The 27,355-nt window shown below is 40.0% G+C and overlaps 2 protein-coding genes across 3 annotated transcripts in view; one reads left to right on the forward strand and one right to left on the reverse strand.

Annotated features, from left to right (window-relative positions):
- The window catches only part of Elapor1 (endosome-lysosome associated apoptosis and autophagy regulator 1), a 98,434-nt gene extending 80,430 nt beyond the window's left edge, over positions 1 to 18,004 (reverse strand). For both annotated transcript variants that reach the window (XM_047562519.1, XM_047562526.1), the window contains exon 1: positions 17,801 to 18,004. In XM_047562519.1, coding sequence (XP_047418475.1) covers positions 17,801 to 17,953 — 153 coding nt within the window. In that variant the 5' untranslated portion in view covers positions 17,954 to 18,004. The remainder of the gene's footprint in view (positions 1 to 17,800) is intronic.
- A 1,117-nt stretch (positions 18,005 to 19,121) lies between these two features.
- Positions 19,122 to 24,889, forward strand: Cfap276 (cilia and flagella associated protein 276). The gene is made up of 5 exons (XM_047521330.1): positions 19,122 to 19,317; positions 23,055 to 23,171; positions 23,813 to 23,928; positions 24,244 to 24,368; positions 24,744 to 24,889. The coding sequence occupies exons 1-5, from the start codon at positions 19,237 to 19,239 to the stop codon at positions 24,812 to 24,814; spliced, it is 510 nt and encodes a 169-aa protein (XP_047377286.1). The 5' UTR covers positions 19,122 to 19,236; the 3' UTR covers positions 24,815 to 24,889.
- Positions 24,890 to 27,355: the final 2,466 nt, after the last annotated feature.

Genomic DNA, 27,355 nt, shown 5'->3' on the forward strand with positions numbered 1-27,355 from the left:
CTTGTTGAATTTCAGGGTTCAGATCTTGGTCCAATCAAGTCCTGAAGAAACTGATTCCTATTGTTTTATAAGATGGAAGTGGAGTTCCATGGAGGTAAGTTCCTAGGACAACAGGGAGTGAAAATGCAGAATGGTACAGAGTCTGCCTTGGATTTATTTGGGCTCTGGCCTTAAATCTAAGGAGAAAATATGAAACTTGTGAAATCTAGAAAGGAGAGGGATGACACACTTTGGTTCAAAATATTCAGGAATCACTTAAAAATTATAAATGTTTAAAATGTGTTTCTGTGTATTTAAAATATGTGTGTGATGCACACACACACACACACACACACACACACACACTTTTATTTATTTATTTTTTTACCCCAATGGCATGGGTTTCCTTTATAAATAGTGAGCACCTCATTGCCAGAAATGTTCAGGCCCACCTGAGGATGAGTGCCATCAAGGGAGGCTGGCAAGGATGCATTGAGAAGGGTCTCTAGTAAGATCCACCCTAACCCAAGCATTTAATGAAGTCACAGTTCTAGATCTTGGTGACACTTCCCAGAATGAACAAAGCTGTTGATCTTTTCCACAAGTAAAAAAATAAAGATTTCAATAAGTGGGATTATAGTAATGACTTTTTTAAAAAAATAAACTTAGATTTTTTTAGGTTCTTTAAAAACTGAAAGGGTGTCTTTTTTGTGGAGAAGCTGCTAAGTATCTATTTGCATATTCCTGGTGCAAATTTAGTTACTCATTGTCTCACTAAAATGAAAAATGTAGAAGTAATTGCCTTAAAAAGGCAATCAAGTTCATGGCCACAATCACACATTCCCTTGACATCTTATAGGAATCTATCTACACATGGGAAAAAAATTAGCTGCTGAATCTAAGAATTAAGGATATCTTTTTAGATAATCCAGACTAAACATACACACACACAAACACACACACACACGTACACACACGATCTTTTTTTCTTTTTTACCCCATTGGCATGGATTTCCTTTAGAAATAGTGAGCTTCTCATTGCCATACTCTCTCTCTCTGAATATATTTGTGTGTGTAGTGTGTGTGTGTGTGTGTGTGTGTGTGTGTATGGGTTTGTTTTGTTTTGTTTTTAAGTACTGGAGGTTGAACCCAGGGATGCTCACTACTGAGACACATTCCCAGTTTTTTTTTTTTAAGTTTTATTTTTAAAGGCTTTTTAAAATATATTCTTCAGATGTTGGTGGACCTTTATTTTATTCATTTATTTATATGTGGTGCTGAGAATCGAAGCCAGTGCCTCACACATGCGAGGTAAGTGCTCTACCACTGAGCCACAACTGCAGCCCCCCCCAAGTCTTTTTAATTTTCATTTTGAGACAAGTTCTCACTAAGTTGCTGAGACTGACCTCAAACTTGCAATCCTCTTGCCTCAGCCTTCTCAGTCGCTGGTATTACAGGTTTGTGGGGGTTGTGACTGGCTTGTTCTTTTAAAATCTTCCTTTTCTTTTTTCATAGTTCTTTGTTGTCATCTGACTTCTTGCTAACCTGTTTTTGATTTTATGTTTGGGCATGACTCCTTACTTCTTTTCTTTAATAAATGGTCCACATAGTTTCATTAATATTTATGAAAGTTCTAACACCAATCTTTTAAATAATTTTAACAAGGAAAATAAATTGACCTATTCATTCAAAATTTTATTGAGCAGCTAATTGCGAATTTGACATGCCTCACTTTCCCCAAATGCTACTCAGAGTCAGACCATTCTTACACGAATTTGTATCAAGCAGATAGTTGATGTCTATATCTTTTCTCTTGGTAGGTTACCAGTCACTCTCTTATTTTCATGTGATTGGGGTTTGGGGTCAAAAGAATCAATTTTAAGCAGAAAATTAGCCAATTTTCAGTTTTCTTTCTAATTCAGAAATAGCTTTTAAAACAACAACAACTTTTTTGCATGGAGTAAAGAAAGGGATGCTCTGCTTAGCATGCAGGCTTATTCCAATTAGTATCCAATTTTTCTTGCCTTTTATTTCAAAGAGCATAAGATGCAGATTTGGAAAAACATTCTCTAGGCCTATGAAACTCACTCTATTTTTTTCATGATGCAAGTCTTGTGGATCTTTTCAAAATGCCTTTAATGATTCATGACAAATTGAAGATAAAAAATAGGTGATAACCCCATATTAGGCTTCTCACACTTAAAGGAATTTGAAAAGTGAAGATCCTAGGAAGTATGAAAAATGTATTTTTTTCCAGCAGCTGTCAAGCACTAACTATAATTATCTTTTCTGTTCTTTATCTGGTAGAACATAGAAGGAGAGTTTAAGAAAGAAATGTGACAAGCAGCACAATTTTTATCGCTTGCCAGAGGAACAGCTATGAGCAAAAGCTATGAGTTTAACTTATTCTTAAGAAATTTGGCAGAATTAACGCCTGGTCTGATTCGGACAAGCTGGCAGCTTGATAAATCAACAGACTCTTCAGCCTTCAGCTGGGACCCTCCCTGTATCAGTCATCCCAGGTGACAGTGAGCTCTTCTGGACATTCTCACAGCCAGTGCCTCCCCAGAACCTGTCAGCTGGTTACACAAGGAGAAGGTTAATGATGTCTTAAAACTCCATGCTGTCAACCTGACACACTCCTAAGGAAACACTGAACACTTCTTCTCTTTGATGCGCTAATTCCGCTTTTACTATTTCACTCCATAGATAAGACTCAAGGCTGCATCAGTATGTAAGAGGACGTTCACTGGAGCATTGTTATAAATGACGGAAATCAACCTATTCATCAAGAAGTTGCAGCTTCAAGAAATTATGGAACATACATACAATGAATCACAATTTGGTTGTTAAAAATAAAGAGGCAGAGCTAACAATGAAAACAGAATACAGAATAAGACAAATATTCTCACATGCTATTTATGTAAAGTTAAAAACACAGATGTACTTTTTCAGGCATAAAGCATTTCAAAAAGAATGTACATGTCTAAGTGTTCACAAAGGTTAAGCTTTGGGGACTATAACCTTTGAACACTTTGGATTTGGGGCAGGGACAGGCAGAAAATTGTATGGTGGCTGAAAACCCAACTGCCTGAGTTCCTGCCCTTTTCTAAAGTCCTTTTGTCTTTGTTACAGACAGATTCATGTCTCTGTGTCTTTGTAGTTTCATCATCTACACAATTGGGTTTCATTCAGGAGAAATGTTAAGTACCCATTATTGTGGCAGGCACAGGTAATATAAAAATTAAAATGGCATATAAGAATATCGGCCCTTATGCAGTTTATATTCTAGTTAGAACAGATGGACAATTAAACTAAATATATGTATGCATGCACATATATGTGTATATGTAAAGTATATACTGAATGGCAAACAGCGCTATGGAAAAACACAGAACAGAAAAGAGAAAGAATAAAGTTGGATAGAGGCATGGGGGCAAGATATTAATAGTGCCTACCTCATAGAGTTATTGTGGGAATAAATGTATTTAACATTTTATTATTTGTTAATATATGTAGGTCACTTGGAACACTAAGTGTGAATTATCATGCGCATGTATTACTTTTATAATGAAAAAGCAAATAACATTTTTAAAATAAAATCCATGCTCCAAACTTAGATTAAAATCTCACAACCTCCTTTAATAGTTTGAGACTTCCAACTGGGGATATACATTTTCATTTTACAAGGGTAAGATTATGTGGTCCGGCCAAACCGGCCATCTGTCCATTCCTGAGCACCAGACTGCTTCCTGCCTGGGAGCCTGTCTCCTCATCTTCACCTGTCAAAATCCTCCACAGCCGTCAGATCACAGCTAAAACTCACTCTCAGAGAGGCCTGCTCTAATCCTCTCCATCTAAATAGTCTCCTTGTAATAATCTCTCATCATATTCTTCAGTTTTCTTTCACAGCACGTAACCAAATTTAAAACTACGAGTAGATTGGAGTGATGATTTGTGATGATCAACTCTGCTTTTCAAGCCAAACCAGCTTCTCCCTGAAGACCAGCAAGGTTGGGAGTGTATAGTAGAGGAGAGGAGAGGGGAGTCTAGGTAGTGTGGACCAAGGTGAACCACTTTTACTCCTGGCTGGATGGAGGAGAAGCGGCTGACAGAAATGAGTAATAAGTGTTCTTTGCTAGGCAGGAACTTTTAGGGGCAAGCACCTGTGTTTGTAGGGGAAGAAGCTGCTGTCATAAATGACTGCTAATATCCCTTCAACTTGTTTGTTTTCAGATTAGGCCTTCCATAGAAAACCTAAGAAACCAGTTTAAGCAGTTAAAATCATAGAGTCAATTTTTTTCGGTGGCCTGGAATAACTTTACTCATTACAATCTCATTATAAATGCTAAATTTTCCACCTCAGGTGCATTCCCAGCTGCCATTTTTGAACATGCAATGTATGAAATGGCATGATCTCAAACTGACTAGGCTCAGGAATGTGCCCATCTCTATATGTGATGACATGCCTCTCCAATATGAATATGCAGAACTCTTCCCAGTAAAATCCCCTTGCCTCCTGTGTTTGGGAAGACATTACTTTTGGGAGTCATTCCCAGTGTCCTCCTTACTTGCTACAAGTCATAAACCTTTTTATTCATTCTTTTATCTCCTAGTTACACTTGTTGGCTTTGCACTTACAAAGGGGTGAGACCATTGTGTTTGGTTACATAGGGATTTTTATGATGTTGCTGTGGAGGAAATTAATTCCCTTCCTTCTGAAAAAAAAATCATTAGTGAAGACTACACTGCTCAGGAGGGTTGTATTACTGTAGTGGTGTTGTTTATTGCTTGGTGTGTTTGCAGGTATAGAGATGATTTCTTAGCAACCCTAGGAAATGCTAAATTGTATATGCGGGGTTAGTGCAAGGTTAAAAAGAAACTGCACGCTGGGAAGCAGAAACAGGAGGCTGAAGATCTAGGAAATCTCTCTCAGTTGCAATAATAATTTCTAGAAATGCTCTTAGGTCACTTGGGAGTTCTAGGTGGGGTCCTTTTTGAAACCTGTGGAGTTCCTCAGTTATGAAACAAGCAAGAATGAAAATGATTGTGTATGTGTGTGTATGTGTGTGTGTGTGTGTGTATGTGTGTGTGTTTTGCCTATTAACTTACCAAAGTTCTAAAGGACTGTTAGCATTGCAATGGATGTTAGAAAGGAGGGAGAGTATAAAAGACTAATGGAAAGAAAATTGGGGCAATTTCTCCAAGAGAGCAATTAAGTAATATGGAACAATATAAAATATATATGCCTTTTGGTCAAAGAATCCCCATATCTAGAAACATAATTTAAGAGTTAACTGAAAAATAATGGAGCAAATGGAGCTATAAATATGTATGCAAATGTGTTCACCTCAATATTGTTTATATTCATGGAAACTGGAAACCATCTTAATTGGTTAGTTATAAAAATTAAATTATATACATGCTACAGAACTCTATGCAGCCTTCAAAATGAAGTAGACCTACATTTTTAACACATAGCAATGTCCCCTGCATATCACTGCATAAAAAACAGACTAAGAAATAGAATGGGGGTATGATTCCATTTGTAGATATTTTTATCTTTATATCTATCAGTGTAACTATATTTACACATAAATATATGTGCATAGAAAGTCCATAAGAAAAGCAAAGTCTGAAAGATATAATCAAATGTTTACAGTGAGTGTAGTCACTTATGGAATTTTGGGCAAGTATTGTGTCATTTTTTAGTCTATAGATCTTAAATGATTAGAGTAAGAAAGTATCAGGTGTTATAAAAACAATAAGCTATTTGAAAATAGTATCCAATAGCTCAAAAGGGAATCAGGAAACTTGTGGAGTTCAGTCCCATTCCTGAATCAATACTCTGTATGCTTTGCCATGGGCAGGATATTTAATGAGTGCACTGTATTTTCTTGTTGTTTGCCTGAAGTAGTGATCTATGCCAACAGAAATAGTAATTAAAAGTTTTCAGTTGGGGGAATGTCACATGCCTGTAATTTGGGTGACTTGAGAGGCTGAGGCAGGAGGATCATGAGTTCAAAGCCAGACCCAGCAGAAGTGAGGCACAAAGCAACTCAATGAGACCCTGTCTCTAAATAAAACACAAAATGGGGCTGGGGATGTGACTCAGTGGTTAAGTGTCCCCGAGTTCAATCCCCAATACCCCCCTCCAAAAAAAAAAAAATGTTTCAGAGGCTCAAGGTTCAATCCCCAGCACTGAAAAAAAAAGTTCTCAGATGCCATCTTTCCAGCAAGATGCTGAAAGTATGGTTAAAGATGTGTGGTAGATGATAAACTAGGTTCCCTTATGATAATCTCTCATATCCTTCACTTTGTTTTTCATTGTCCTTAATCAAAGTTATGAGTGGCTGGTTATTTGTATCAGCTCTGTTTTTCATAATGATATACTATAATAGTAGCAAAAAATTCTTTCCATCCTTATATGTATGCCCAGTCACAAGGTGACTTTGCAGGGTCTCTCATCAAGAAGTAGAGCCTAGGGCTGGGGATATAGCTCAGTTGGTAGAGTGCTAGCCTTGTAAGCACAAGGCCCTGGATTCAATCCCCAGCACCGCAAAAAATAAATAAATAAATAAATAAGTAGAGCCTGGGACTGTGGTTCTGGCTCAGTGTTCGAGCACTCACCTAGCATGTGTAAGGCACTGGGTTTGATCCTCACCACAACATAAAAATAAATGAATGAATGCATTTTTAAAATATTAGTATAAAAAATACTAATATTACTTAAAAAAAAAAAAAGAAAGAAAGAAAGAACAAGAGAAGGAGGAGGAGGAGGAGAGCCTGAGAGGGCCAGGGCGCGGTGACATACACCTGTTAATCCCAGCAACTCAGGAGGCTGAGGCTGGATAATCATGAGTTCAAAGCAAGACTCAGCAACTCAGTGAGACCCTGTCTCTAAATAAAATATTAAAAGGGCTGGGGATGTGGTTTAGTGGTTAAGTGACCCTGGGTTCAATCCAGTTACCAAAAAAAAAAAAAAAAAAAAAAAGAAGAAGAAGAAGAAGGAGGAGGAGGAGGAGGAGGAGGAGGAGGAAGAGGAGGAGAGAGGAGCCTGATCACCTGGCCATGTTACTTGCTTTGACTAATAATATATTAGGAAGTATGACATAGGCACAGACTTGAAAAGAGCTTGCACTTTGGGAATTGCTCTCTTGTTACCTTAGAACTCTGAGATTATCACATAAAGGAGTTTTAAGCTAGGCTGCTGGAGAATGAGAGGCCACATAGAAAAGAACATGGACACCTCCACCAACAGGCTGTTAACTGCTAGGCCAACCTCTTGGAGAGGCCATCCTAAATTACCTAGCTTGCTGTCAATCTACCAGGTGATCACAGTCACATAAGGGAGCCCAGCAGAGATCAGCCATGCTGCCCCAGACCAGAAGGACCACCCAGTCAAACTGCAGGGTTATGGGCTAAACAATGGCTATTGTTTAAACCACTAAGCCTTGGAGAGGTTTGTTACACAGCAAAAGCTAACTGATACTGATTTTTAAATTTTTATTTGAAAGGTTATCTGGGCAGGAGAAGCTACATCTAGTTTTAAAATGTAAAGTTCTCTGTTTATTTTTTAAATTTTTATTTGTTCTTTTTAGTTATACATGACAGTAGAGTGTATTTTGACATACTATACATACATGGAGTATAACTTCCATTTTTGCAGTCATACATGATTTAGAGTTACACTGGTCGTGTATTCATAAATGAACAGGAAAATTATGTCTGATTCATTCTACTGTCTAATAATACCTTTAAAAGAAGAAGTATGCAGGCAAAGAAGACTTCCCTTGATAATTGGCATATGAACAAGATCCATATTTGAAGACATTATCTAAATTTCTTAGGGCAAGACAGTTCTTGGTAATGCCCTTTTTTCAGAAGTTAGTCCATCCAGTGTCTAAGATAGCCTTATGCCCATCTTTTTAGGATTCGTCCTGAATGGAAAAGCAAACATTTTTTTTTTTTTTTAGTTGTAGATGGACACAATACTTTTATTTTATTTATTTTTATGTGATGCTGAGGATTGAACCCAGTGCCTCACACATGCTAGGCAAGTGCTCTACCACTGAGCTAAGGTCCCAGGTCACAAAAGCAAACTTTAAGGGGAAAAATTCACCAAATCTGGACATTCGGGGGTTAGATGTGCCCCCAGGACACTTTCCTGAGAGCCCAAGTAGTAGCTATCTCCTACCTAGAAACACTTCTATTTATTCTACCCTAAGATGATGATACCTTGAGACTTTAAGAAGCCACCAATATCTGGAAGCTCGTCCCTGGAGTTGCTTTCACCCAGCTTCTAGTTAGTGAGTGACCTAAGTGTGAGTATGTCTGTCCAGTTTCCCAAATAGAAGAAAACTCGTCCAACATAGGATGCATCTGATTATAGATCACTGAAAACTGAGAAAGCTATACATCTCTAGGTAATCAGGATCCCCAAGAGCCCTAAAGAAATTATAGTATTTATGAAGGGAGAGTGACCTCACACTTAAGACCTAACTTAGTATGTCTGGGGCTACAGTGACCATCATAGTCTGTTGCAGTTGCTATAACAAAATACTTCAGGACTGGGCAACATAACAGAAATATCAGGCTGGGGAGGTAGCTCAGTTGGTAGAGTGCTTGCCTCACAAGCACAAGGCCCTGGGTTCAATCCCCAGCACCGCAAAAAAACAAAACAAAACAAATTATACCTCACAAGGTAGGGCAAAAATGCTCTCTTAGACCTCCTTTAAAGGGCACTAAAGGTCACTTTACTCTCAGAGATGGCCCATCCTCTCCTGAGGATGTTTTTCTTTGCCATACTTTTCCTAAAAGAAAGAAGAATAATACAATAAGATGGGTGCAGCAGCACATACTCATAATCCCAGTGATTTAGGAGGCTGAGGCGGGAGGATCACAAGTTTGAGGCCAGCCTCAGCAACTTAGCAAGACCCTGTCTCAAAAAATCAAAAAGACTAGGAATGTAGCTCACTGGTAAAGCACCTCTGAGTTCAATGCCAAGTACAAAATAAACAAATAATATAAATAAAAGAATACTAAACCCAGTGCCCTACCCTCTTTATACTACTGCTTTGGGGACTGGGTATTCACTGGGTATTTACTGGGGGAGGACACAACAACTATTTAGGCCATAGCAATGTCTAAGGTCCTTTATGGAACCTCAACCTCTGAAGTCATAGAAAATAAATTATGATTCCTTCCCTTGGGAAAACAATTTGACATCCTGTAAAGATGAATCTGCACTCAACCCATGAAGAACCCTACCCTCTAGGCTTATCCACTTAAGAAATGTGTACCTTTGCACCAGGAGACTGACTCAACAATATCCATCATAATATTATTTGGAATAACAGAACATGAAGTCCAAATGTCTATCAATAGGAGAATTAATTTAAAATATGTGGACTATTTACACAAAGGAATATTTTACAGCACTGAAAATGAACAAAATACAGTAACATAGAACTGGGTGTGGTGATGCATGCCTACAATCTGAGGAACTGAAGAGGCTGAGGCAGGATTGCAAGTTCAAGGTCAGCCTCAGCAACTTAGTGAGACCCTGTCTTAAAATAAAAGGGAAAAAGGACTGAAAATTGTAGTTCAGAGGTAAAATGCACCTCGGTTCAATTCCCAGTACAAATAATAATAATAATAATAATAATAATAAATGTATGTGCATATATATATATATTTTTTAACATACAATAACATGAATGAGTTTAGAAGCTTCACATTGAATTAGAAATTCAATTTTTTTTTCTTTCTGAGACAGGGCCTCAATAAGTTGCCAAGGTTGGCCTCAAACTTGTGGTCCTCCTGCCTTAGCCTCCTAAATTGCTAGGATTACATGTGTGTGCCACCGTACCTAGCTAGAAAATAAAATCTTATATAAAGTGTGATATATTCTTATAAAAGTAAAAATTAAACAAAATTAAATAAGATTTAGTCAGGAGGATCGCGAGTTCAAAGCCAGCCCCAGCAAAAGCAAGGCTTTAAGCAACTCAGTGAGACTCTGTCTCTAAATAAAATACAAAATAGGGCTGCTGCAGATGTGGCTCAGTGGTTGAGTGGCCCTGAGTTCAATCCCTGGTAACCATCCCCCCAAAAAGAGGTCCATCTGATAACAACCAGATATCGGAAACAACTTCAGTGTTGGGCATTAGTTAAATAACTTCCATCAGTAGAATACTATCACCTATTGAATTCACTTCCTGAGGACACACAATGCCCCAGATACTATTGGGGGGTGCAGGAGACAGCATTAAACAAAACACAAAAAGCTCTGCCTTCAGGGAGCTTGTGTACTAGTGGGGAAAGACAGAAACAAGTAAAACCTAGAGTATGTTAGGGAACACAGGCATTCTGGAGAAAATAAAATAGAAAATGGGAGAGGGAGCCAGATGGCATTTTGACAAAAGTCTGAAGGTGATTGGGAATTAAGTCACATGGAAAAAACAGCAACTGCCAAGGCCCTGAGGCAGGAGGTTGCATCTCCTGTCTGAGAAATAACAAGGAGGTTGATAAGACTAGAGTGAAGGAGGAGGGGTCAAATGTAGGGAGGAACTTGCAGGCCATTGTAAAGGGTTGGTTCCTACTCTGAGCTGAGGAAGACAAAAATCTGTCTTATTTTCAGTAGGTTTATTCTGGTTAAGCACTAGACAATAAGTAGGGTAGAAGCAAAGAAACTAGTTAGGAGGCTCTTGCCATCTTGAGGGTGAGAGGAGATGATGCCCCAGTTGATGGTAGCAGTAAGAAGCTGTAAAATCCTGCTTATATTTGAAGGTAGAGCTAGTAAGATTTTCTGATTAATTTGGATGAAGGAAGAAGGAGGAAGACAGGAGTCAGGATTTGGGGGTCTGAGCAACTGGAAGGAAAGGGATGCCATTAACTGGTGAGGAACATTCTGGGAGATGTGTGTTTGATGGTGGTGGGGAGAGTAGATGTTTGGACATGGTGAATCTGAGCTGACAATCAAATAGGTATTTTAGAGAAGTCATAGATGCAGCTGAATATACATGTCAGGTTCAGGGACAAGGTCTAGTCTGGAAGTAGGAATGTGGGAGCTATTGACATACAGATGGTATATAAAGCTATGATGCATTTTTGAGATCAAGGGAATAAAAATAGAAGAGGTTGGATAGAGATAGAGGCTCAATGATTGACCCCCAGAAACTGCTAGTTTTAAAGCTCAAGCCAATGAAGAAGAAAAAAATCAAGGGGACAAAGGAAAGAAGAGCCACCAGGAAGGTAGTAAAATAAAATAAACCCCAAAAGCAGTGCTGATGTCCTGGAAACCAAGAGAAGAAAGTATTCATAGGAAGTGAGAATGATCATAGTTCTATCAAATGCAGGTAGATGATAGCTAATAAAAACTGAGAGATTGCCATTGAACTGAACAAGAGCAGTTTTGGTGAAATCACAGGGATGAAAGTTAACTGGGAAGGTATTCAAAAGAAGAAGGAGGGAGGAGATTTGGAGACAGTAATGATAGACAAGATTTTCAGAGAATTTGCTATAATTGGGGAACAGTTTCATAGAATGGAAATCAGAGGGAGATTAACTTTAATAATATATCTGAATCAATGCCTACATTATAATTTTGATGTGCAATCAGTATAAAAATATTATTGATCAGGAGGTGTCGATTTTTGGTGTTTGCTTGTGTTCACAGTGCGGGGATCAAACCCAGGGCCTCACTCATGCTAAGCAAGCACTCTTACTTAGTCTTGCTTTTCTATTTTTTAAGATAAGAGAAAAAACAGCACACGTGAAGGTTGGTAAGAATGACTTACTAGAGGGGAAGAATGAGTGACCCAAAGAATGGAAAGAACTGCTGATCTGCGTTATCTTGCTTAATCCTCCCAATGATCCATAAATGACAAGAACTAAATCTTTCCCATTTTTCAGATGAAAAAGTGAAGTCTGGGTACAGGGGTGCATACCTGTGACCCCAGTGACTTGGGAGGCTGAGGCAGGAGGATCGCAAGTTTGAGACCAATTTTGGCAACTTAGAGGTATCCTTAGCAACTTAGCAAGACCTGTCTAAAGATTATGACTCAGCGGTTAGCACCCCTGGGTTCATCCCCAGTGGCCAAAAATAAAAAAACAAAAAAACAAAAAAAAAAAAAAAAGAGAGAGAGAGAAAAGAATAAATAAATAAATAAATAATGAAGACTTAGATAAGAGAATGTCTTGTCTAAGGTAACATAGCTGAAATGGAAGAATCAGACCTCAGTTGTTCTAATGTGCACAGTCATTACCTCCAGGCCAACAATGTCCCATAAAAATGTGAGTTACATGCAGGACTTTTAATTTTCTGGCAGCCACATTTGAAAGACACAGGTGAAATTAATTTTAATAATATATCTTACTTAGATAATGCCTACATTATCATTTTGACATGCAGTCAGTATAAAATATTGTTGACACATTTAATTTTCTTTTTTTATTTAGTCCTCTAGATTTGACATGTATTTTTTACCCTTTATAGGACATCTCAGTCTAAATCTGCATCGGAAATACTTGATCTCTATTTAGATTTCATAAAATTGATGGCTGAGAAAGTAAATTCATACACCCAGGCTGTTTCAAACAGTTAAAGGGTTTTCAGTAATTGAATTGCATATATTTGAACTTTCACTTAATCAAAATAAAATTAAAAATCCATTTCCTCAGCGGTCCTAGACACACTTCAAGTGTCAGTGTCCACATGTGGAGGCCACCCTGTGGAGCAGCACCATACAGACGCAAGTGCTATGCCCCTTGACTGTCTTTACCAAGTTTCACCAACTTTTCCCTCAGAATATCTTTCACATCTACTTATTTTCCCTTTTCAATTAGACCCACTTCTAGTACCCTTAAATTATTAATAGTTTTTGTTATTATAAGACAATGTTGATCATACTTCCACTAAAAATCTGATTATAATGGCTAACATTTATTGAGCACTTACTATGCACCAAGAACTGTCCCAAGCACTTTGCATGTATTAACTCTCTTATTATATAATATATACATTATTATAATATAATCTATATAACTATTATATGATTATGTATAATGATTATATAGGTTATATATTATAATAGTCTATAATATTCTCTCTATATTATTATATGTTATTAATATTCATTTTTCTTTTTATGTGGTACTGGGGATAGAACCCAGGACCTCATTCATGCTACAGAATTGCTCCACCACTGAGTTACACACTTGGCCCTCAATATTCCTATTTTAAAGATGAAGAAACCCACACATGAGGGGATCAAATAAGTTCCCTAGGTCAGTTGCTAAGTGAAGGAGCTGGAAACTGAACCCAGGTCAGTTTTATCCATCCCTACATTATGTACATATGTATGTATGTATTATTCTGCCTCTCTCTCACAAGTATAAACATAAAAATAGTTTGAGTGATGGAATTATAGATGATTTTTATTATCTTTCCTTTATAAACTGACATTTTCCAATGTGCCAACAAAATGTGCCATTTTGTGATTTTTTTAATTTTTAAAATAAGTCTTACACTTATGAGTCTGGTTTGGTTTAGGTGCACTCTTACCTGGAGTCAGGAAAATAGACAAAACGACTTCTTAAATGTCTTCAGGGGCCAAAAATGTATTGTTAACCCTCTCCGATAGCAAACAAAACCAGAAATCCTGCTCTCCTATAAGAACTTTGTGATGAATGGAGAGCTTTCATTTAATGCTCCCTCTTCCTCATATATTGCAGGTATTTTAAGCATCCAACCTTGATGGTCCCCAATGACAGAAGTCAGTTTAAATCTTATACTTTCATGAACTATTTCCTGAAAGATTAGGGGTCCTGAAATTTTTCTTGATCTGCCCATTTCCCTGTGGATTTCAAGCCTCAGTTAATGTGTGAGAACCAAACAGAAGGAAAGATAAAAACCTAAAAACCATGATCACATAGTGAAGTGGTACACCAAAGACTCTAGGATTTCCCCAGCCACAGGTGCTGATCCCAGGGAAGTTGGAAGTCAAAAAAAAAAAAAAAAAAAAAAAAAAAAAAGGATCACTTTGCTCTCGAACACTGTTCTGCATCTGGGCTAGGAACTCCTACCAGCCTCTCACTCTAAAATCCTGACAAAAATCCTCAACTTGCCCCTCACCAGCACCCTACACCTCAGTTAATCAGTTGCATCTTCTAACCTCCCAGCCCACTTGTCCTATCTACATCTTTCCATTTATCCCACTGCCAGCATCCCTGTGCAGTTCCTTTATGAACCTCATCCCTGGACCTCAGTAAAATCTGAGCTGGACACTCTGCCCCATCTCCGCTCTCACCCTCCGGCCTACCTCATTCACATTTATTTTCTATTTGCATGAATCCACTCTTAGCAGGCTGCTGTCTCAGTCAGAAATCCTCCATTGATTCTCCACTTAGTTTCTCACTTTCCAACTTTATCATCCTGTATTGTTCCCCACATTATTCCACATTTCAGTCAACTGGTCTATTTGTAGTTCCCAGAATCATCTGCCTGTTCACCAGTGGACTCTTCTGCAGGCTCCTCCCTCTAATTAGAAAGCACACTTTCTCCATCTCTGCCCATTAAAGTGCTACTGATTATCCCAGAGGCAGGTAAAGTACCTACTGTTTTGTTTTGTTTTGTTTTGTTTTGTTTTGGGTACCAGGGATTGAACCCAGAGGCTCTTTACCACTGAGCTATATCCCCAGCTCTTTTTATTTTTTATTCTGAGACAGGGCCTCAATAAGTTGCTGAGGCTGGCTTTGATCCTCCTGCCTCAGCCTCCCAAGCCGCTGGGATGACAGGTGTGCACCACTGCGCCAGGACTGACTGTTCTTTCTTTTCCTATCCACCTTTTATCCTGCCACTCCTGCATTGTGACCACACAATCTTATGCCATCATTTATGGGTCATTATTTGTGTGCTTAAGTTTTCTGCCTACCAGTATTTCTTAAGCACCTGTGATATGTCAGGGTATGGACTGGGCACTTAACATGTGTCATCTAATTTAATTTAATCCGTACAAACATCCCTGGGAAATAGGCATCACCATCCCTATTTTTCAGATCAGGAATCCAAGACAGTCAGAAGTTAATTAACTTGTGTTGTTAGTAAAGGGCAGAGTCATCACTCATTCAACAAATTTTATTCCAATCCATGTCTTCCAGATTGCTAAACCCCATGAGTTTTTCAATATAGATTGGGAAGTCCCTTTGGGGGCAATTAGCACTCAAGCCTCAGGACAAGGCAGATCATGTTAAAGGCAGTTTTCTGCTCTTTCATTTGATTTAGATCCATTGTGCTGTGGAAAACACACCTTTGGCTCTCAGTCAGCACAGCTTGAGCTAGCACAGGTTAAAGGAATGATTCATGAAGACAAACATCATACAGGATGTTTAGTTCCACTGGTGACCCTGATTATCATAAAATTGTGAAAAGTACGCCAAGCCCCAGCACATGTCCAGTAGTATACAATTCCTTGTCACCTCAGTTTAGACCTTGAGCGAAGCCTCTCTTTTTCCTGATTAGAACCAGAGAGATGTTTCATACGTGGACTGCATATAGCATTATTGTCATTAGGTTAAGAGTTCTTGCCATTAACACCCAACATAAGCTCACAAGAAATTCACATGACGATTAAGAACAGAGATGGGCTAATCTACACTGAATTAGTTTTTCACCACTTGAGGTTGGAAGCCCCCAAACTTGTTGGATCAGTTGATATTGCCAAATGAAGAATATTGTAATAATGGGTTTATTCTCTTCCTTATTATTTTGGCGTGGAGGGTGTTCAGCAGTCACTGTTTGCTCAAGGAGAGTGTAAACAGAACTTGCTGACGCCTGTGGCCAATGAGCTTGCCGCCTAAGACATTTCCAACCTGGCGTGAGGTATGGATCTACTAGTAAAGAAGCCGGTCAGGGAAGGGAGTTAAGTAACTCTATTTTGTGTTTTAGGTGTATTTTTTCCCCTTTGATCCTCAAAGCAATCTAAGGCAGGTATTATTATAATGCCCATTCTACAGAACCAAAAACCGTGTGGCAGATAACAGAACTCGACTCCTGGCATGTTGAACTCCACACCTTTCCACTGCTTTAACCTCACTCTTTGTGGCAGGACCATTTGCTTAAGTAAATACTGGTTATTTAAATAGGACTAAAGGCAAAATCTGCCCACAAATTAGAGGTCTTAAATATCAATATTCTTCCTTTTCTCCAAACCAAGATGATACAAAGTGTTTAATGTCTTAAATGCCTCATACTTTCCATAGTTAACCAAGATCTCAATAAGAATTGGTAATTGAACTCTAAGATTCTTATCTTCCACAGAGGACATGCTAGTGTTTGAGTCTTAGGCAAGTGGGTTTATTTGGATTCTATTTTAGTTGGCTAGAACACAGGCTACAAAGGCCAGAGAGCCAGTCACTGACAATATCATCCTACTCCTAGCCATCTTTAAAACTTGTCAGAAAGTGACCAGGTAGAAATGTAGATGGCCCAGGGCAAGTTGTTATTGGGACTAATAAAGTAGTAAAAAGTCCTACTGATTGGGGTCATGTTTGACATATTTATGAGTCTTTGAAGCCAAATATCTTTATTAACACAAAAATCCCTTCCATTTCTTCACGATTTGCTATGTGGTAGACAGTTTAGTGCTAAGAACACCTTCATAATTATCTATGTATATTGGATGGAATTGTCATTGGTAATCAGTTAATGCCAACAACTTATAAAGAATATTTTAACCTCTCAAAATCTTAGTTAAGACTTACATTTGGGATTACTTTTACAGTGCTGGGCTCTTGATGTATTTGAAGTCTTTCACATTTCACAGAAATAACAGAACTTTTATTTTGCCTTCCCAACATTGTTCTTGTAAATATTATATCATTGCCTCTGCCATATGGTTAAAAAAAAAAAGGCTATCCAGAGCTCAACCAAATACTGTTATTTCAATAATATAGAAACTACCGAATAGTGTTACTCCAATACCTTTTTGTTTATCTACACAAATAATTTTCAGAAGTCATTTTTGGTTGGAAGACATTTGTTGCCTATTGTCTGAAATATGCCAACATTTGAGAAACACCTTGAAAAGGACCTGTGACATATGTTAGCAGATGTCCAGAGAAGGAGAACAGAGATTGGCAGAAACTTGATGTTAAAAAACTTAAAAATGGATAAAGGTGGAACGTGCTAAGCACTAAACAAAGTATTCTGGGGGAGGCGAAGCTGTAAAGAAGATACATTTAACAGCCCACAAAGTAACTGGGTGTTTAATACAGAGGCCAGAGAGTTGGTGGGATCCTACGGTCCCTCTCACACATCTCTCACTTTCACATCCACCGTTTAAAGTCATGATTAGACCACAGAATTCCTACTTCAGTTCACTACTTTATTTTTTTATTTTTATTTTGTTTTTTGCCTTTTTAACTCTTTTCTTATTCCACTAGGCTTCTTTCTATTTTGCCTCTCTGTACATAATCTTTTGTTTTCAACCACTTTTCAGGTAACTTCACTCCATCTGGAAAACAACTCATGATTTTTCTTCCTCACTCATTCTGAGTCCAGGGACGCAGGTCCACTTCTTGGAGCTGGGCCCTTTCTCGCTGATCTCAGCACCCCAAGCTGTGAGGGTGATCTATTTTCGGGAGTCCTCCTGTGGGCTGGCCTCCCCATGACGCCAGCCTGCTGCTCTTCCCTCCCCCATGCCTCATCCCCAAAGAAATCTAAACTCTGTGGTCTCTGAAACTGTGGCTGGGTCCCCAAGGTCTCTGCCTGGATCCAAGATTTTTCTAAGCAAAGTGGGATCGGTTGAAGGGTGGACAGTACCTCTTTGCAGGCATGAAGCTCCGGTCCGGTTCCCTGGGTCACCTGGAAGGCGGTCCCAGCCCAGAGCAGCAGCCACAGAAGCCGGAGTGTGCGCCTCTCAGTTCTTCCTCTGCCTCTGGCAGAGGGATGGTGGCTGTGACCGGGCTCAGCCATAGCGTTGTCCTGAGCGAGCGGCAGTAGCGGCTCAGGTGCTGCGGCGGCTGCTTCGGCTGGCAGAAGGCGGAAAGAAAAGGGGAGGGAGGTAGACAAGGGGAGGATGCAAGGGGCTGGGCTCGCTTCAGTCACCTCCCTGCGGCTACGCCAAGGCCGCCCATCCTTCCTCCTCCCTCCGGCCTCTCCTCCTATCCACGTCGCCTTGACAACCGCATCCTCTCTCGCTCAGCGCGGGTGGGGCAGGGACCACGCGCGCCTCTGCCGCTCACCTGCCGGTCTCCATGACAACCGCCGCCGCTGGCGCGAGCGGTATGAAAATGCACGCGCACCGGTACGCAACCGGCCCAACAGGCGGGCGCAGGGCTCGCGTAAACCACGCGATAGAAAACATCCTCCAAGGGGCTGGGGTTGTGGCTCAGTGGTAGAGCACTTGTCTGACATGAGTGAGACACTGGATTCGATCCTTAGCACCACATAAAAATAAATAAATAAAATAAGTATTGTGTCCATCTACAACTAAAAACAAGCCATTGCCAACGATTCTCGTTTTCTACTGCCCTTCCGGGCTAGGGGCTATTTCTGAGTAGCTTTAATCTTGCAAACGTGGCGTGTGAAGTGATAGGAGGTTGGGTCCCCATCTCTACCTTCCAAAAGTCATCTCCCAAAAGAGTGGTCCCAGTACCTATTACCTACTGCAAAAACCACTTCTGAACATCTTTCATCCACCCGTCCTTGCATTTACAATCGGCTCTTTGAGCAACCCTGAGGTTTGTGCAGTTAAAACGGGGATAAGCAAGGAGTTTGCCTTAGTCGGCAATTTTCCAAGCACCACACGTGGACTCTTCGGTCTCTTGACATCCCTATTCTCTCACTGCTTTGAAAATAAGAAGCCATTTATTAGGTGCGAGGGAGAATGAAACTTCTGAGTCATTTTTTAGGATTTCTTTCCTCACTGACGTCTTTTGCAGAAGTCTTGTAGGGAAAGAGATCGGCGTTCCTCAACTGAGGATCAGGAAGATAAATCTAGGCTCGATGGAAGCTCGGTGACTGCCCTTGCCCTAGGCATTCCCCGCAGCTTCCTCTTTAAAGGCTTCCCGAGTTCAGCCGCCAGGTGGCGCTTCTCTCGAAGAGAATTCATCTCAGTCATAAATGGAGGAGCAGTTGCCTGGCAACCGAAACTGGGCGTTCCAAACAATTGGGACCCGGGATTTTCAGTGAGCAAGGCCGTGCTGCGATTGCGCTGATTCCCATCCTAATACGAGCTCCTCTTTCGACTTTTGAGCATGCCTCCCACCAGGGACTCTTTCCAGCAACCTACGTTACATAACGATGACTCCTGCTTGGGAAAACTGCCGGCTTCCAAGGTACTATGCACAAAGGCTTCCAAGGTTTCTTGCACAATTCCCAGTAGAGTTGCTGAAAGTCTTTCTGTGGATGTGAGGGGCAGAGATGGTAACATGAATAACTCTGGTGAGGCCACTGAGTTCGATAGCAGAGAAATAGACTCTGGCCTTGTCTCCTGGCCCCCATGTTCAGATTGGCTGATGATTTGGAAGTGCCATTGAGCAGAGGGAAGTACAGCTCTAGCCTAGAGAAACAAGGGGTTAGTGCATCTCCGAGTAGTGATTAGTACAAATAATGGGGGGGCTTAGGTTCCATCAAGCTACCCTCTTCCCTTGTTTGGAAAGCTGTTCTCTGAAGAGAAATGATATAGGAAGTAGTAGAGAGTTCTCTGAAAGACACCAGGTCATGCTTTCTACATCTGTCTCACAGCCTCTGTTTTCTGGTTAATGCCAGGACGTGTTTGTGTATACATGTGTGTAGCATGATTGTGGTCATTGATCTCGGAATTTAGAGGATGTCTTTTCTAGTAGAAGTGTTTTGGATATTTAAAGAGGTTAAAAAGTAATTAAATGGTAATTTAGGCTTAATGACAATAACAAAGAGCTTCCTCCTATTCAACATTTATTATATACCTTAGGTAAGGTACTCTGCTAAATACTTAGTGCATATAGATAAACTAGATAGAGCTTTTGCTCTCAAGAAACTCTAGGAGAAAACAGATCAGCAACAGCAAAAATGCTTGCACAATGGCACATGTATTGTGACAGAGATATATGTAAGGTACCCAGACAACCAGTAACTTGAAAGAGCAGGTGAATTTTGACATCCAATTATGAGTTAACTGGGCCAGGTGAGGGAGTGGATATAATGTTAATCAGGAGGAAAGAAACAGGAATCAGGCACTCAAGAAAAAGAAAGCATCAGATATGTAACTATGGAAAGGAGAGACAGGGTGGCCTGTTTAGGGAACTGAATAGTCCATAAGAGCTGAAGTACAGGTGTGAAATGGAAGCATGGAGTGTTCAGTGCTGCAGAAGTGACCTTGGTGGCTTGGTGTACTGTGAACACAATGCTAGTTGGCTGGGATTTATCCTGGATGTGTGGGAGTCACAGGGGGAATTAAAGCACTGGAGTGATACAATCAGATGTGTGTTTTAGAAAACATATGTGACGGTGATTGGGTAGGACTGGAGTGAGACAAGAGGAATCAGCTAGGAAACAGGGGCCACAACCTTCATGGACCTGTGACAGTGATGCAGGGGATGGCCATAAGGTGCAGATATGAGGAAGATGTAAAGGATAGGATGGATAGAACTTGGTGGCTGACTGGATATGGGTCCAAGAGAAGGAGACCAGTCTAAGATAACTCCTAGGGTCTTAGGGTTTGCTACCATTCACTGATATGGGGTATCCTAAGGACACAGGTTTGGGGAGAAAGATTTTGAGATAAATTGTATATATGTCATTTTGTGGTGCCTGTGGAACACTGATGTTGAGATTGGTTGTAGGCAACAGAGTTGAGAGTTCTGGGCTGAAGATGTGACTAGGAGACACAGTAACTGAAACCATGGGAGAGAATCATTGAATGTGAGAAAAGGAAAAGCAGACTCTGGACTTTGGAGAATTCCACTGTGTACAGGCCAGAGAGAGAAAGAGAAGCTGAAATATAGAAGCAATAAACCAGAGGCAAATCAAGAGGAGTTGGACTCACAGGATGGAAAGAGCATTTGAGGAAATTCAGAGTTGTGGTGCCAGAAACCACAGTAATCAAATAAGATGAAGAAGGATCCTCCTGATCTAGCCACAAAGATCCTTGGTCACCAGCAAGAGCAGTTTTAGTAGGTGCTGGAGGCAGAAGTCAGACTGCATGGGACTGCAGAGGGGATGGGAATAGAGAGGAAGTAGAGGGTAGTCGTCATCTTGAAGAAGTCTGGCTCTGTAGGAAAGGTGACAGAATGATAGCTGGAGCTGGTAAAGGAATGGAGGCAAGGTGGGATCAGAAGAGAGGGTTCAAGTGCAGTGGTACACAACTGTAATCCTCAAGTTCAAAGCTCGCCTCAGCAATATAGCAAGGTCATGAACAACTTAGCAAGACCCTGTCTCAAAATAAAAGATAAAACAAGCTGGGTCTTAGTGGTTAAGTGCTGTATGAGGTGGCAGGGGGTAGAAGATACAAGTGGTACAGGTCTCTGAAACACAGGGAAGCACTGGGTCCAGGGAGGCTACTCTTGAGTAAAATGGACTCCCTTTCCCTGTGAAGGAAGGAAAGTGAATATGCAGGTGGCATTTGTGCTTGACAGTCTCAACATTCTTTCTCAGTGAAAGGCAATCTCATAGAGATGACAAGTCTTGTGCGGACTTCAAAGAGAGTGGGAGGAAAGCTGCCCAAGCCCACAGCAAGGGATATCTGAGCCTATGCTTGCATTCTATATATATTTGCTGGTTTTGGTTTGTTTTCCCCTTTCAGTTTTCATCTGGCAGCAATAGGACAGTGCTCAATACTACTGTTCAATTAAGGTCTAACTGAGCTAAGTCACACAGCTCTTTGCCATACTGAGGGGAATGAAGTTTACAACATTGGATAGGTTGAGTATTTCTAATCCACTGTAGTTGTACTCACTGGAATTCAGTCATTGATTCAACCAATATAATTTTTGAATACCACATGTTAGGTCACTGTGCTGAGTCCTGGGGATATAGTGGTGAAAATATAGCATTTTATATGTAATGAAGAAATCAACTTGTGCTTTACACATTCATGCTTGTGGGGTTTATTTAGAGAACTAGTATTCAGTGGATTTTTTTCTGACACCTTCAATCAATGTGTGTTAGTCAGCTTTTCATCACCGTGACCAAAATACCTCACAAGAACAACTCAGGGGAGGAAATTTTTATTTTGGCTCATGGTTTCAGAGGTTCAGTTCATGGTTGACTAACTATTGCTCTGGACCTGAAGTGAGTCAGAACATCATGGCAGAAGGGTATGATGGGGGAAAACTCAGCTCATGGCAGCCAGAGAGCAGACAGGCAGAATAAGGAGCCAGGGACAAGATATAGTTACCAAGCCATGCCCCCAGAGACTACTTCCTCCAGCCATGCCCACCTGCCTACAATTACCACCTAGTTGTTAATCCGTAAGACTAATCCACTGGTACGGTTACAGCTCTCATAATCTAATCTTTTCAACTCTGAAGATTGCTGCATTGCCTAACACACGAGCTTTTTGAGGAACATGCCTAGATCCAAACCATAACACAATGAATAACATGTCCTTGCTTACTGAAAGCTTTTCTCACCTACATAGATGCTGCACTCTTGATTTTGCCCCTGATTGTTTCTCATGGCACCCTCCCCACTCGCAGTTATAATACTGTACAATCCTCATGAGCTGGCTCTCCCTTTTGGTCAGACTTCTTTTTGCAGGCTTCAGCATACAGACCACCCCTCTCTTTATTATTTGTTCCAAACTCTCCTCCCACAAGTTGCACACTTCATTTCCTACCAATTGAATTAGCAGTCTCACCTTTACTTCGAACTCAGGACATCAAAACCTGAGATCATCATTTTCCCTACATGTTCCCTACCCTCTACTCCTTCTTATCCCATTCCACCCCTTTCCTTGTATTCCCGGTCCATTTCTGTCAGTTCTAAGAACCTAGGAGTCTTGCCCCATGTCATTCTTTTTGCAGATGTCCCTGATGCTACCAGATCAGCAAGACATTCTGGAACCAGGCCATGGGTGTTTTCTCTTTTGCAGAAATTGCCATACAAGAACCCAGCTCACCTTGATCAACAACAGGAACCCTGGCGTCGTCTCAGTTCAACTCCCACAATCAACTCCATAAGGCGGGATGCCTACTTTTTTAATCCCACGGTACTAAGCATTGAAATATTACTTATCTTTCTATCAACTTAGGATTCATTAATATCCATTAATAATGCAGGTAGCCTGGCCCTGACTTCTTTCATTTTATCCCCAGTTTGACATCTTACCAAATCTAAAACCAATTTATCAAGTCACAAGGCTTGGGTTTTGCTCCAGGCAATTATTTGCAAAAAATCATTTTTACCATACTTCCTATATTCTTTTTATGAAAACAAGAACTGAATATAACCATGCATGAGGTCAAGTTCATTAAGCCAAGTCAGGGACAATACTGCCATGTCTCAAGTGAGAGCTCACCACTCCTTGAATCTAATCATAAGGGAAAGAATTCCTTCTCTCTCTCTTGTAGTTATAGATGCCTTTATTTATGTGGATTGAACCCAGTGCCTCACACATGCTAGACAAGTGTTCTGTCACTGAGCTACAGCCCCAGCCCAAGGGAGACAATTTCATATTGACAAGTCAGGAAGTCATTATGTATGACAATTTAGTGTGTAAGAAGTTGGTGGATCTCAGGCCCAAAAGGGACTTCGCTATATTTCTGGGGAGTAGTCACGCCCAACAGAACTTGACTAGAATGGAGGCACAGGTAGCCAAGTTAACCCTGGGGGAAATGACTTCCCCTGTAGATACCAAAGGATGACCTGGATTTCCGCTTAGCTGCCTTGTATGACCACCACAGTGGGGCATTCAAGAACAAAAGCGAGATCCTGTTACACCAGGAGACTATCCAGGATACCCACAAGTAAGTGGTAGAAACCCCCTTTGGTAGAGTGCCATCCAATTATACAAGGTAAAATGTCACCTGGAAATAACCATCAATAAGGTACTCAATTGTGCACAAATTTGTTTTTACATCTATAATTCCTGTATTTTTGTCTAAAATGAACAGAAACTATCCAAGATTGTACTCACCTGTGCAAATGAACAAAACTTTTGGTTAATTCCAGAGGGAAAAAGGAACCTTTGGCTACTTAACTTTGGAGGCCTTAGTGATTACCTTTCTCTCCTCATTTTTCTCTGATTACTCTCCTTTGTTCTGCCCCACACCATCTTCTAGCATCAAGTGCCCATTTGCTGAGGAATGCTCACCCGTTCCTGCTCCACCCCCCATCACTTCCTGGACCATCAGACACTGGATTAATCCTAAGAAGGAATGTATCCACAGCATCCAGGGATCCATAGGTGAGGGTTAGAAAACTGGATGGGCAGATGAGGGCAGTGCAAGAGTCTTTCTGAACTGACTCGAGACTCAGGGATTTGAGGTTAATGGCTGGTAGGGAAGATCAGGGATTACTGAGGGTCTTGGAAAGCAGTGATTAAGAGACATGTTGAATGTAGAGTTAGGAAATTTATTCAATTTTTCAGAGCCTCTCAGATTAGCCTGAGATTTAGACAATGAACATTTTCAGCAGGGCAGAAACCTGGGAGTAGAACTATAACTTTCCTATCAGTCCTTCATATGCCAGTTTCTCCAGCTATTGTGAAAATCTTTATAGTTCCCATAAATGTATGGCCGATTAAAAATTCAAACTCATCCCTCTTCTTCTTTCTCCACAGTGTCCCCTCATACAGCAGCCACCAATGGAGGTTACTCCCGAAAGAATGATGGTGGTTTCTTCTCCACCTAGTGTTGTCAGGCCAGTGGACTTGGATATCCTGTCATCCATCTCCATTAAATAGATTTGTGCAAAATGAAACATGAAATGTCTGTTACTTACGGCTGCGAGTTGCCTCTTGACTGCTCTTAAAATATGGGAGGGAAATTTCCCAACTCCTAGAAAGTAATCCTATTAGGTATATTTGCAATTTGGAAAGTCATCTTGCTGAAGAGATAAGGATTTAGAACAGAACAGCATTGTTTTTGGCAGGACACAGGTATGTAAATATTGCAAATTGAAATTAATCTACCCAGAGCTATCCACTCAACATTTCTTGCACATATTCATGAGGAAACAAAAAATAGACTTAGCCCACCCTCTTAAGGAGTTTATGAACACTAATTCTAGAGCTCTAATATTTCTGCTAAGGCCATACTTAATATTGATTTTGGACCGCTTGGGTTTAGTCTTCTACTAGATTCTACTTTTCTTAGAGGGCTCCATCTCCTTGGTTCTGGCTCCTTGCCATCTAACTCTGCTTCTGTCTCCTTGCCTGGGAGTCAATTTATGCTAGGAGATACAATATGTTCATTTTTATAAATATCATTTTAAAATTTGGTGCTTGGGTTTGAAGTGTCACTGTATGCAGACAATACTACATGCAGAAAACTCCAAATACTCCACTAAAAAAATGTATATATATATGAGAATTAAACAAGTTTAGTAAAGTGGTAGAATTCAAAATCAAAATACGTTGTAAATCAGTGGTGTTTCCATATGCCAATAGTGAATCATCCAAAACAGATATCAAGAAAGCAAAACAATAGGGCTGGGGATGGTTTGGTGGTTGAGTGCCCAAGTTCAATCACCAGTACCCTCCATGCCCCCCCCCAAAAAGTATGTAAAATATGATCCTCATGCTGTATAAACTAATATAGAGGAAAAAAGGCCTAGGAAGAAAGGAAAGAAAGGAAAGAAAGAAAAAGAAAGAAAGAAAGAAAGAAAGAAAGAAAGAAAGAAAGAAAGAAAGAAAGAAGAAAGGTTGATTGATTCATGGTAGAGTGCTTGCCTGGCATGCCTGAGGCCCTGGGTTCAATCCCCAGTACAATAAAAACAAAACCTAGGGATAAATTTAACCCATGAGGTAAAAGATCTCTAAAATTAGATCTTCTAAAATAAGAACTACAGTGGGCTGGAGTTGTGGCTCAGTGATAGAGCACTTGCCTGGCATGTGTGAGGCTCTGGGTTTGATCCTCAGCACCACATATAAATAAATAAATAAATAAATAAATAAATAATCCACTGACATCTAAAAAATATTAAAATAAGAACTACAAAATATTGATGCCATCCTATGTACTTTAATTGGAAGAATCAATATTGTTAAAATATTGTTCACACTGCTCAGTGCAATCTGGATTCATTGCAACCCCTCCCAAAATACCACTGACATCCTTCATGGAACTAGAAAAATCCAAAAATTTATATAGAACAAATAAAATCTCCCATCACTAACAAAACCCAACCAAGTAGTCAAAGCAACATTGAGCAAAAAGGACAAAGTAGGAGACATTACACTACCTGATTTCAAAATATACTATGAAACTGCAGTAATCAAAACAGCATGGTATTGGCATAAAAAGAAAAACAGACCAATGGAACAGAACAGAGTACCTAGAAGTAAATTCACACACCAACTGACCTTTGACAAGGAGCTAAGAAAATGCATTAGGGAAATGACACTCTCAAATGGTGTTGGAAAATTGGATATACACATGCAGAAAGAAATTGGATCCCTCTCAACACATAAAAAAAATCAATTCAAAATGGATTAAAGGTTTAAATGGAAGACATGAAATTACTTGAAGAAACACAGGGGAAATGCTTCAGGATATTGGAATAAGCAAGGATTTTTTCTTTTTCTTTTTCTTTTTTTTTTTTTTTTTGATACTAGGAATTGAACCTAGGGATGCTGTATACCACTGAGCTACATCCTCAGTCCTTTTTATTTTGAGACAGGGCGTCACTAAGTTGCCAAGGTTGGCCTGGAACTTCTAATCCTACTGCCTCAGCCTCCAAGGTGCTGGAATTACAGGCATGTGCCACCGCACCCAGTTTGGACAAGGATTTTTTTAATCAGACTCCAAAAACACAGGAAATAAAAGCAAAAAGACAGACAAATGGGATTATGTCAAACTGAAAAGTTTCTGCACATAAGAAACAACCAACAGAGTGAATTTAAAAAAACCTACAGAATGGGAGAAAATATTTGCAAGCCATATAGAAATTCATATCCAACATATGTAAGGGACTCGAAACACACCAAAAAATTTAAAATGGACAATACACTTAATTATCAAAAGACCATCCAACAGGTACTAAGAATGTTCAAAATCATGCATCATCAGAGAAATGCAAATTAAAACCACAATGAAATATCACTTCACTCCAGTTAAAATAGCAATTATTGAAAAGACTAAGAGAACAAGTGCTGGCAAGAATGTGGAGAAAAGGGAACACTGATAGTGGGAATGTAAATTAGTATGGGCATTATGGAAAATGGTATGGAGG

This window comes from Sciurus carolinensis, chromosome 1 (assembly GCF_902686445.1).
Source record: "Sciurus carolinensis chromosome 1, mSciCar1.2, whole genome shotgun sequence".
Classification (NCBI taxonomy): domain Eukaryota; kingdom Metazoa; phylum Chordata; class Mammalia; order Rodentia; family Sciuridae; genus Sciurus; species Sciurus carolinensis.

Bases quoted from the DNA above. Each gene is read 5' to 3' on its own strand.
- Cfap276 (XM_047521330.1), top strand. From the start codon at position 19,237: ATGCCTCCCACCAGGGACTCTTTCCAGCAACCTACGTTACATAACGAT. The intron at 19,318-23,054 runs GTACTATGCACA...TCTCTTTTGCAG, and splicing joins GAAAACTGCCGGCTTCCAAG to AAATTGCCATACAAGAACCC. The intron at 24,369-24,743 runs GTGAGGGTTAGA...CTTTCTCCACAG, and splicing joins CAGCATCCAGGGATCCATAG to TGTCCCCTCATACAGCAGCC.